General features: G+C 32.8%; 1 protein-coding gene across 1 annotated transcript in view; it reads right to left on the bottom strand.

Moving 5' to 3' along the window:
• Positions 1–12,735, bottom strand: part of DNAH12 (dynein axonemal heavy chain 12) — a 151,200-nt gene that overhangs the window by 121,542 nt on the left and 16,923 nt on the right. The window contains exons 6-12 of the mRNA XM_064496402.1: positions 11,424–11,613; positions 10,711–10,783; positions 9,950–10,108; positions 9,538–9,733; positions 8,677–8,865; positions 7,973–8,129; positions 7,245–7,336 (exon numbers count right to left, since the gene is read on the bottom strand). Coding sequence (XP_064352472.1) covers positions 7,245–7,336; positions 7,973–8,129; positions 8,677–8,865; positions 9,538–9,733; positions 9,950–10,108; positions 10,711–10,783; positions 11,424–11,613 — 1,056 coding nt within the window. The remainder of the gene's footprint in view (positions 1–7,244; positions 7,337–7,972; positions 8,130–8,676; positions 8,866–9,537; positions 9,734–9,949; positions 10,109–10,710; positions 10,784–11,423; positions 11,614–12,735) is intronic.

Genomic DNA, 12,735 nt, shown 5'->3' with positions numbered 1-12,735 from the left:
TGACTATACTTCAATAAAAATATATACAAAAAAAAAGAAAAGAAAAGAAAAGAAAATAGATACCTCCTAATCTTTTCCCAAAGGAACTGACTTCATTTGCAATAGAGCACAGAAAAGTTCAAGCCTAAGTGTGTCCTCAAAAACAGTGAAGGTTGTGGTAGGGAGCAACAGTGAGGAAGATTCAGGGATTTAGTGAAGATATGGGCTTAAGCCATAGACTGGCTAGTTTGAGGAAGAGAGCCAGAGGAGGGGACTGCTGGTAGGAACCTTGAAAATGAAAGAAGCCAGTCACAAAAGACCGTATAATTCCATTTATATGAGCATCAAGAATAGGCAAATCTATAGAAAGAAATTAGTAGTTCCCTAGAGCTTGGGGTAGGAATGAGGAGTGACAGCTATTGGGTGTAAAATTTTTTAGTGGGGGTGAAATATTTTAAAATCAGATTGTGATGATATTTGCACAACTCTATAAATATACTTTAAAACACTGAACTGTATCTTAAACAAGTCAATTGTATGGTGTGTGAATTACATTTCAATAAAGCTGTTTTTTTAAATGAAACCTAGAGAGTATTAACTTAAAGCTAGAGAAAAAGACTTCAGAATAAGGAATACTGTCAGGGATAAAAGAGACATTTCATGATATAAAGGATGTTCTTCAAGAAAATGTAGTAATCCTAAATGTGTATGTAAACAAAAATAGAACTTTGACAGCCTGTGGGGAAATGAATCCTGTCAGTGACCACTTGAGTGAACTTAGAAGCACGATTCTGCTCCAGTTGAGTCTTTATATGAAACCACAACCCAGCTGACAGCTTGACTGAAATCTCAAGAAAGACTCTGAGCCAGAGGCACGAAGCTAAACTAAGCTTGATTCCTGACCCACAAGATAATGTGAGGTAACAAAAGTTTGTTATTTTAAACTGCTAATTTGGGGGGTAATTTTGGGTTTATCCCAGGAAAGCAATGTTGGTTTCACATTTGAACATCAATAAATGTAATTCAAAATATTAATAGAGAAAAGAAAAACCATATGATCAACTCAATATTTGCCCAAAAAGTATGTAACAAAAATCAGCACCCTTCCATAATAAAAAACACTTGGCAAACTTGGAATAGAAGATAATTTCTTCAACCTGATAAAGGGCATCTACCAAAAAAACCTATACTTATTTAATGTGAATATATGAATGTGTTTTCCACAGCATCATAAACAAGGCAAGATGTCCTCTCTCATTGCTGCTATTTAACACTATATTGACAGTGAAATCATGCAAGAAAAAGAGAGACATTTAGATAGGAAAGGAGGAATTAAAATATCTTTACTTGCAGAATCTATTACAGTATGAGTGTATGTGTAATATTTTCCTAAAGAATCTTTTTTTAAAAAACTAGAGCTACAGTAATCAAAACAGCATGGTATTGGTACAAAAACAGACATATGGACCAATGGAACAGAATAGAGAGCCCAGAAATGAACCCACAAACTTTTGGTCAACTAATCTTCGACAAAGGAGGCAAGAATATACAATGGAATAAAGATAGTCTCTTCAGCAAATGGTGCTGGGAAAACTGGACAGCAGCATGTAAATCAGTGAAGCTAGAACACTCCCTTACACCATACACAGAAATAAACTCAAAATGGATCAAAGATTTAAACGTAAGACAAAATACAATAAACCTCCTAAAAGAAAATATAGGCAAAACATTATCTGACATACATCTCAAAAATGTTCTCCTAGGGCAATCTACCCAAGGAATAGAAATAAAAGCAAGAATAAACAAATGGGACTTAATGAAACTTATAAGCTTCTGCGCAGGAAAGGAAACCATAAGTAAAACAAAACGACAACCTACGGAATGGGAGAAAATTTTTGCAAATGAAACCACCAAAGGCTTGCTCTCCAGAATATATAAGCAGCTCATACAATTTAATAAGGAAAAAAACAAACAACCCAATCCAAAAATGGGCAGAAGACCTAAACAAGCAATTCTCCAAGGAAGAAATACAAATGATCAATAGGCACATGAAAAAATGATCAATATCACTAATTATCAGAGAAACGCAAATCAAAACTACAATGAGGTATCACCTCACACCAGTCAGAATGGCCATCATTCAAAAGTTCACAAATGACACATGCTGGAGATGCTGTGGAGAAAAGGGAACCCTCCTACACTGCTGGTGGGAATGTCGTTTAGTGTAGCCACTGTGGAAAACAGTATGGAGATTCCTCAAAAGATTAAAAATAGACTTAACATATGACCGAGAAATCCCGCTCCTGGGCATATATCCAGAAGGAACCCTACTTCAAAAAGACACCTGCACCCCAATGTTCATAGCAGCACTATTTACAATAGCCAAGACATGGAAACAGCCTAAATGTCCATCAACAGATGACTGGATAAAAATACTATTCAGCCATAAAAACCGACAACATAACACCATTTGCAGCAACATGGATGTCATTCTAAGTGAAGGAAGCCAAAAAGAGAAAGAAAAACACCATATGAGATCGCTCATATGTGGAATCTAAAAAAAAAAACCCAAAACATAAGTACAAAACAGAAACAGATTCATAGACGTAGGATACAAACTTGCGGTTGCCCAGGGGGAGGAGGGTGGGAAGGGACAGACCGGGAGTTCAAAATCTGTACATACTGACAGGCATGTGTAGAATAGATAAACAAGATTGTACTGTATAGCACAGGGAAATATATACAGGATCTTGTGGTAGCTCACAGCGAAAGAGAATGTGACAAGGAATATAAGTATGTTCATGTATAACTGAAAAATTGTGCTCTACACTGGAATCTGATACAACATTGTAAAATGACTATAACTCAATAAAAAATGTTGAAAGAAAGAAAGAAAGAGAGAGAGAGAGAGAGAGAGAGAGAAAGAAAGAAAGAAAGAAAGAAAGAAAGAAAGAAAGAAAGAAAGAAAGAAAGAAAGAAAGAAAGAAAGAAAGAAAAAGGAAAGAAAGAAAAAGGAAAGAAAGAGGAGGGGAGGGTATAGCTCAAGTGGTAGAGCGCATGCTTAGCATCCACAAGGTCCTGGGTTCAATCCCCAGGACTTCCTCTAAAAATAAATAAGTAAACCTAATTACCTCCCCCCTAAAAAATAAATAAAAAAAAAATAAGAAAGAAAGAACAAACTACTAAGACTTAAAAAACAAAACAAAACTAGGACTATTAAGTGAGTTTAGCAATGTCCCAAGATACAGGTTCAATATGTAAGAATTATATTTCTATATACTGGCAATGAAAATGAAAATTCCTATTACAAAACAATACCATTTACAAGAAAATTGAGAAAACCTGAAACAATTTAGGAACAGTATTTGCAAGAACTGTACAATGAAAACTATAAAACATTGCTGTGAGAAATTTAAGAAGACTCAAACAAAACAAAATATATCCTATGGTCATGAACTGAAAGATTCAGTTTTAAGATGACAGTTCTTCCCAAATTGATCAAGAAATTTAATGCAATTCTAATCAAAATCCCGGCTGGCTTCTTTATAGAAATTTATTTTAAAATGAATATGGTATTTTACATATGGTATGTATATGGAGAAGACCTAGAGTAGTCAAAATAATTTTGAAAAAGAAGAACAAAGTAGAGAACTTATAATACCTAATTTTAACTTACTAGAGAACTACAGAAATCAAGACCATGGTATTGGCATAAGAACAGATCTTTAAACAATGGGAAAAAATAGAAAATCCAGAAATAGACCATAAATATAGAGTCAACTGAATTTCAACAAAAATGCCAAGATAATTTAATGGGGAAAACATGATATTTTCAATAAATGATGTTGGAACAGCTTGATACCCAAGTGGAGAACACTGAACCATGACCCATATTCTACACCAAATGGGAAAATTATGTATGATGGGTAATAGACCTAAATGTAAAAGCTAAAACTATTAAACGTCTAGAAGCAAATCTTTCTGACCACAGAGTGGGCAAAAATTTCTTACATGGGACAGAAAAAGAATGAACCTTAACAGAAAAAAAAATTGATAGACTAAAATTCATTAAAATTTAAAATGCCTGCTCCTTGAACGACATGGTTACAAATAATAAAAAGTCAAGTCATATACGGGGAGAAAATATTTGCAAAATATATTTCAGATAAAGGACTTTTATTCAAAATATATAAAGACTCCTTAAAATTCAATAATAATAACTTTGATAATAATATAACACAATAAAATAAATCCATTTATAATTGAACATTAAGAATACAAAAATGCAGCTTAAAATGTAAAAATTATTATAACAGACATTTTACTTCTAAAAAGATAAGACAGATGGAAAATAACACATTATAAGATGTTTAACATCATTAATTGTCAGTGAAATGAAAATTTAAAACCACAATGAAACAAGCAATCAGCCACTGAAGAAGTCAAAGAGGGAATAAAATAATACCTGGAAACAAATGAAAATAGAAACACAATGACCCCCAAATATCTGGGATCAGCAAAAGAAGTTCTAAGAGGTAAATTATAAGTGATACAAGTCCACCTCAGGAAACAAGAAAATTCTCAAGTAAACAATGTAACATTACACCCAAAGGAACTACAAGAAGAAAAACAAACAAAATCTAAAACAGTAAAAGGAAAGAAATAAAAATCAGAGTGGAAATAAATGAAATAGATATTTTAAAAAACAATAGAAAAGATCAATGAAACCAAAAGCTGGTTCTTTGAAAAGATAAACAAAATTGATAAACCTATAGCCAGACTCATTAAGAAACAAAGAGGGCTAAAATAAACAAAACTAGAAATGAAAGAGGAAAAGTTACCACTGACACAACAGAAATAAAAAGGATAACATAAGAGTACTACAAACAATTATACAGCAATAAAATGGACAACCCAGAAGAAATCGACAAATTCTGAGAAATGTACAATCTCCCATGGCTGAATAGGATAAATAGAAAATGTGAACAAACCAATTACCAGTAAAGTATTTGAATAAATAATTTAAAACTCCCAAAAAACAAAAGTCCAGGACCAGACAATTTCATAGGTGAATTCTACCAAAAATTTAAGAAGAGTTTAACACCTATCCTCAAACTATTACAAAAAATTGAAGAGAAAGGAATGCTTCCAAACTCATTACATGAAGCCAGCATCACCCTGATGTCAAAACCAGACAAAGATGATACAAGAAAAAGGAAATTACAGGCAAATATCAATGATGAACACAGATGTAAAAATCCTCAACAAAATAGTATCAAAACAAATTCAACAATACATTAAAAGCATCATACACCTTGATCAAGTGGAATTTATCCCAGGGATGCAAGAATGATTCAATATCTGCAAATCAATCAGTGTGATACACCATATTAACAAAATGAAGAATAAAAACCATACAATCATCTCAATAGGTGCAGAAAAAGCTTTTGGTACAATTCAACTCCATTTATGATTTAAAAAAAAACTCAGCAAAATGGGTCTAGAGGGAGCATATTTCAACATAATAAAGGCCACATCACACAGCCAATATCATACTCAATGGTGAAAAGTTAAAAGCATTTACTCTAAGATCAGGAAGAAGACAATGATGCCTACTCTTGCCACTTTATTCAACATAGTATTGGAAGTCCTAGCACAACAAACAGACAAGAAAAAGAAATAAAGGGCATCTAACTTGGAAAGGAAGAAGTAAAACTGTCACTGTTTGCGAATGACATGATAATACATGAAGAAAATACTAAAATTATTGCCAAAAAATAGTTAGACCTAATAAATAAATTCAGGAAAGTTGAAGGATACAAAGTTAATATACAGAAACCTGTTCTGTTTCTATACACTAATAATAAAAGAAAGATAAGTTAAAAAAAAACAATTCCATACTGCATCAAAAGAATAAAATAACAAGGCGGGGTGCCAAGATGGAGGAGTAGAAGGATGCTCTTAGCTCAGGCTCTCCCATGAAGAGAGAGAGCCACAGACCCACCCATTCACTCAGAACACTTGCTAAACTTTGACAGAAAATCATCTACTTCAAAAGACAAGATTCCTCACAAAATCTGGTAGAAGAAAAAAAAAAAAGTAAAAGGAAATTAGTGCAGGACTTGTCCCACAGGGAGGGAGTGGCAAAGGAGGAAGAGGGCTCTTATGCTGGGAAACCCGCTGTGTGGCTCCCAGGTGGAGGTGGAGTTGAAACCTGAATCCCTACCCAGGGGTCTCCACAACTTCATAGGCAGGGCTGAGATTTTTACAGGCAGAGGGGACTAATTTGCTGCGCAGGTGCCTTTGTGAACCTGCACCTCTAAGACAAACAAGCAAGGAGTAGAGTTCTAGCACTCAGTGGGGGCAAGTGCTGGTGCAGAGTTTTCAAGCAGACCTGGGTCCCTTACGCAGACATGGCACTGGGGATGCCCCTGACCCCGTAGAAAGGAAGACCATGAAGAGCCAGAAGCCTAACTTTAACTAATAGAACAAGGTCTTTCAGGAGATAGGAATCTTTTTGATTCAATGGGTTCTCCCCTATTGCTGCCAGAATTATCTTTCTAAAACTCAGATTCAAGTAAATTACTTCCATGGCTAAAAACCTTCAAAACAAAGTACAAACTCTTGAGCAAAGATACCGAAAGATTTTCCCATGTGACTCCAACTTATAGTTCCAACTTCAGACTCTAAATCTGCCACATATTATATTTCTAGTTACCTATTCTTCAATTATTTGGGGATTATTTGATGTTGTCTGCACACCTCTAAAGACTTCCGGCCTTTGCTCATGCTATATTCCCTCTCTTGTCACCTATAATCAAAGTCCAGCTTTCTTTTCACTTTTTCAAGAAACCTTCACCAATTTCCCAAGGTAAAAGCAATCATTTTCTCTTCTGAGCTTCCACAACACTTTGTCCATATCTCCATTCTAGTACTTATCTCAATATATTATAGTTGTTATTTCTATGTCTGACTTCCATGCCACATATATGCTCCTGAGGAGAATGTTTAGGTATTATTTATTTTTGCATCACTGAAATCTTGCTATGTGTATGATGAATATGATGAAAGATATTTTTGTTGAATCAATTAATGAGTTATATGAGTAACTAAATAATTAGAGGAACCTATGAGTTTACTAAAATGATGTTTTGAGTAAGAAATTCTATTAACTTAAACTGAAGCACTTATTTTATATAATAAAAAGGTCCTAATTTTAAAAAGAAATTCAAAAGACATTAATGAAAAACAGAATTAACACTTACCTCTGTGTATTCATCAAAAGTATGATCTTCTGCCTGAAAAGTCTCTATCTGCTCAACTGCAGTCCCATCAAGGAGCCAATTATATTTTTCAACTGAAAATTAATAATCTAATTAAAATCTCAAAACACTCTTTAAAAAAATAAAGTGCTTTTTTCATATGGTCATGGAATGGAGTAGTCTATTCAATTAAATATTATTAATAGACTATTAAAATACTTTAATAAGAAGAGACAGAATAACGTAAAATAGACTTAAGCAAAGCAGGTTAAACACAGACGTTTTAAAATAAAGATAACAGGGTATGTAAAATAACTTAGAGGTATAGATAAGCCAGTTAATAAAAGTTTTTAGTTAATAGAATGTCAAATAACATCTATTCTGACTCCATAATACAGTTGAGGAGACTATTGAGCTACAGGCTCTTAAAAACTATTCTTAGAAATTACCTTGCTTTCTCCCTTGATTTAACTTTCTCCTTATGCCAACATCTCTCTACATTTTGGCTTTATCACCCTGCTCCAGTTAACATTCACCCTTTGGACCGAACAACAGAATTCAGGTTTTTTGGGTTTGATCCTTGACTCTGCCAAAAGTCATGCCTATGCTCACTTCTGGTTCTCTCTGCTCTTTCATGACAGATCCATACAACCAAATATCTGACCAAATTCTAATAAAAATAAAATGATATTCTTTTGTGACAAAAAAGAGATATAATGTGTCATATATACCGTATGTCTCATAATGTTTTCTTGCACCTTCTAAGTTACGATGTACTGCCACCTTCAGAGTATTAAGAGCCCATTGTAACACGTGTTCAGGAAGTTCTGTGTCAAGATTCACAGTTGTTGAAGTTCCTGACAGCCAAGAGGGTACTGTTTGGACATTCTAAAATAAATAAAAATGACAATTCGTGAAATAAATATCTGTGCAATTGATTTATATGTAGATCTTAAACTATATTGTTAAATTTTTTTTTCATATCTCAATGGTCCAAGAAAAGATAACTTGATGCAAAGTAACGTGATTTAAAATTGTTTGTAGTCTAATATAAAACCTTAGTTGTGTTAGTTTCCTATTATTCAACAAATATGTATTAAGGAACTACAGTGTCAGAGTGATTATACTAGAAAAGCTCTAGAAAGAACAAAGATGACTTAGATCTTGTCCTTAAGTTCACAACTCAGTAGGGAAGATGAGACATGTACAAAAATATCAATTCGTAACCATAGTAAAAAAAGTTCTAAGAAGAAAAAAGTCATCTTAAGCCAAGAAACTTTCTCAAAGCGAAAGTACTTTTAACTTAAAATAAGCTGGAGGATGGAAATAAAATGAGTTGTAACATTTTATGTACACATCCACTTTATACAGCTTCAACTCAGTTTAAAATTTTGAAAAAGAGCCATTTAAAGAAACCTGATGGATAAAGGAATACCTGCAGAGCTTCAGCTATTCGCTCAACCAATTCCAAAACAACATCTTCCAAATCTTGAAAAGTAGGATAAAATTCCATTTTATCATCATCAAATGTCAATTCCATCTTAAATATTGGCAACCCTCGTTGATCTTCTTGGTCAAAGAGTTTTACAAATCCTTCTACAGTTCTCTTTAAAAGATCCTTTAGCTGCATGATTTCATAAATTATTATTACTTTACAAAGTAGAAATTCAAACTTTAACTAAAATCAGTAATTATTTCACTCTACCAATCCATTTAGTCCTGAAAATTATCTTCATTCAGCACAATATATTCTTCATAAATATAGTCTACGAAAATAAATAGAATATATACAAACTTTAATTTTTTTATAGAATATCAACAATCTTAAAATGGCAACTCACAATCTTCTAAATTCTTTAATAATTCTGTCCCTGGTACAGAAGAAGTTCCAGAAGACCAAACAACATGGTGAAGACTGAAGGGAGGAGAGGCCTGAAACCTAAGGTTGAGGGTGTCATGGGGTGATGTGTATATGGGATGAGGGACAGTGTTATACTAGAGCTATCTCCTACAAGAGCCAACTGTCAAATATTCAAGAATTTCGTGAGCCAGTTACTAAACCCTTGGATGCTTGAAAATCACCATGGTGGGATTATTTACACCATGGAAATTGGCAAACACTACAAATCAGGGCTTTTTTTTTCCCTAGAGAGTCAGATTTCCAGCACTCTACTAGGTGAAGATGAAGCCACTACAACTTAGCTGGAACTTAGAAATGCACACTGTAAGTTATAAGATTTATTTAAAATACTAATTTTAGTAACATTATCATTTAAAATATATAAAATGTATTTACCTGATTTGACATAAGCGTGGAAACACAGTTATAAAATGCATCCAATTTCTCAGGTTTAATGCCTTCTAGTGCCTCCTTCTTTGTAAAAAGATTTATAACCTTTGGATACCATGTGTTCATTATCTTCTCTTCTGCCTTTCTAGCTTGTATTGATAAATCATTTTTCAGTGATTCACAATCAATTGGGCCTTTAGCTCTATTTATGAGAAAAATAAAAATGATTTAAAGCAAATAACAGATATTGGTCTTGATCCAAATTACTGAAACAAGTAAGATAAATTAAAAATTTTTTTAAATCTAAAGAAAAGTCCTGAAGATTTATCAGTTTTAAATATTATACAGTCAAAATCAGAAAGACTCAAGCAGAAGACATTCAAATTTTAAATGCTAATTAATAAATATGGGATTTTACCTAATTCCTGTTAAGTCTAGCAAAACTGTATTGGCAAACGTTGTATAACCAAGGTCCAGTAACATTTTCATAGTTGGATGAACAATGTGCAAATTAGCTAATATTTGACTTCTTGTCTGCAGATAGTTAGAATGCCAAGGATCAGAATAATCCAGGCCCCTGGAAAAGCAAAACACCACATCAAACAGGATTCAAATAACACATTGTAAATTTTAGGAAATAATATTTATGACATGAAATTAGTATTAAAGTGAGAAGACTGGGGATTAAGAAGATAGAAATATGGTCAGCAATAGAAAACTTATGAGATATGCATGTAATAAAAATACATGAAGATCCTGAGAGTGCATTATGTTCAGTAAGAACAGAGATCATCTGTGGTTAAGGCAGGGTGATGAGCCAAGCATGAATGCCCCAACTTCCACTGTGTTTTGGCTAAGTTACCCTAAGTAGAGATAAGCAAACTCAGTCCTTAGGACTAGGGAGAAGAGATGGAGAAGTCTGTCTGGCATACTCCAGCTTACTTAAGACCAAGTTGAGCTATATACATCCATAGAGGTTCCCATAATTGTATATGCAACAACTAGACAAGTTTAAGGTAGAGGATTCCTCTCAGGGAAAAAAAAAACAGTAGTGCTATATATTAATGTTTTCAAAATACCTCTGAGCTTCACAATTGTAGCCTTGAATGTAAAATCAGTTTATTTTCAATCTGTTATCAAAACCTAGATGCAGTACTGTTTTTAAAATAATTTACTCACACAGGAGATTCAGGCAAAGGGCCTCCTTCATCTTCAAGCCATTTAACTGGAGGTCTCACAAGAACACTCCGCACTTAAAAAAACAAAACAAAACAAACAAACAAACAAACATATATATAAACTCTTGTTGAAAATCCCTGCAAGACGTAACTTAAATCAAAATTTCTAACTTCAGATAATGGCTAGTATGCTTTAATACACATCAAAAATGAGTATAAGAAAAAGCTCTTTTATTTGAAACAAAGTCAAGCTCTTGGTACTATTTTGGTCCTATTTTGGAGGTAAATTCAGATACAGTAAAACTTTAGTTAAGTTCTCAGTTTTTCTCATTCTATCTACTCAAAAGCCACTAGGATGGCCACTTAAAAAATTTTGATCCAATTAAAACTGCAAAGGTTAAATCCCTAATAAATCTCCCCAAACATATTAGTATTTTCTTATAATCTTGTAAATAGTATAACTACAACCATAAAGACAAAGTAAAAAAGTAAGAAGCTTTTAGTTAATAAGCACATAAAAAAATTACAAAAAGTGCCCTTAAATTACAAAGATTTTGACTAGATTATAGGCTCAAAATAAAAACTTTAAAAAAAATACCTAAGAAATACTTATAGCTAAACATATAATGTTCGTCATTCATTCTTCATATTTCTACTTTTGGTTGGGAGAGGTGAGGGAACAAACAAGTTTGGCATATGTTAAATGATACTTACCCAAATATCTCTTCATGCTTTTTTCAAAATCACTTGACACCTCATTTATGAGACTTTGAACGAGTTCTTCTCTTTCTTTCCCCTCCTTTAAAGACTCAGGTATCAGCATTAACATGTGATCCAGCCATTCCTGCTGAATAGGTACTATCGGACTACTTTCTACACATTGTTTCAAATAAAGATAGTTGAACTGAGAATGTAATAAGAAAAAATTACATGTTCTAAATGGTGTAGCATTTCAATGATGTATGTTCAACTGTAGCATTTCAGAGTAAAAATATTTTGGAAAAAAACATTTTCAGAATACAAATATTTTATCCAAAAGTATGACATATAAAGAAACTATTTTATATTTTTCTTTATTTATGATGAGTTCTCACCAAATTAATGTTCTTATTGTAATCTTCATGTTCTCAAGGCAAAACAAAATCCTTTGTCTAACTTACTATTCTTTCATTTAATTCTTTAATTCAACAAGTCTTCAGGTATTTTTCCAAATGCTGAGGATACAGTAGAAAACAAAACACAAAAAGCCCCACTTTCTTGAAGATTATATTCTGGTATAATATCAGTATAATAATTTCATAAATTATCCCATAACAATAAGCAGTCTGACAAAAATAGACATGAACAAATGGAAAGACAGCACTTGATGTTGGTAAAGATACTTTAACAACATGAAAATTTCAGACTGTCCCCAAAACAATTTAATGCAATGCCAATAAAAACATCTTCACACACTTTTAAGGAGCTAGGCAAGTACAGCCTAAATTCAAGTGGAAAAATAAACATGAGAGAACAGCCAAGAAATCCCTGAAAAAGAAAATCTATAAGGAAGGACTAGCTGTAGGAGACATTAAACATACTATAAAGCCCCCTAATTAGAATAGTGTAGTACAGGAGCATGAATAGACAAACTACTGGGGAAAAAAAAAAGGAAAGTCTACAAATAGATCCAGGACACAGGAAAATTCATATTATGATAAATGTGGCATCTCAAATCACTGGAGCAAAGATAACAATTTTAATAAATAGTTCTAGGGCAACTAGTTAGCCATTTGGAAAAAAGTAAATTTAACTTGTACCTTCCAACATACATAAGAATAAGTTCCAAATAGATTAGGAATTTAAATTAAAGAATGAAACTATACAAGGACTAGAAAAAACTGGTAAATTCTGCTATAATTGAAGATAGGGGAAAACTTTCTAGCTATGATTCAAATTCCAGGTACAAAAAATTAAAAAATGAATGACAAATTTTGACTAAAAAAAATTTAAATGTTCGATGGCAAAAAAAATCATAATAAAAAAG

This window comes from Camelus dromedarius, chromosome 17, assembly GCF_036321535.1.
Source record: "Camelus dromedarius isolate mCamDro1 chromosome 17, mCamDro1.pat, whole genome shotgun sequence".
In the NCBI taxonomy this organism is placed as follows: Eukaryota; Metazoa; Chordata; class Mammalia; order Artiodactyla; family Camelidae; genus Camelus; species Camelus dromedarius.
Note: the sequence above shows the minus strand (reverse complement) of the source record. Positions and strands in the feature narration are given on the sequence as shown.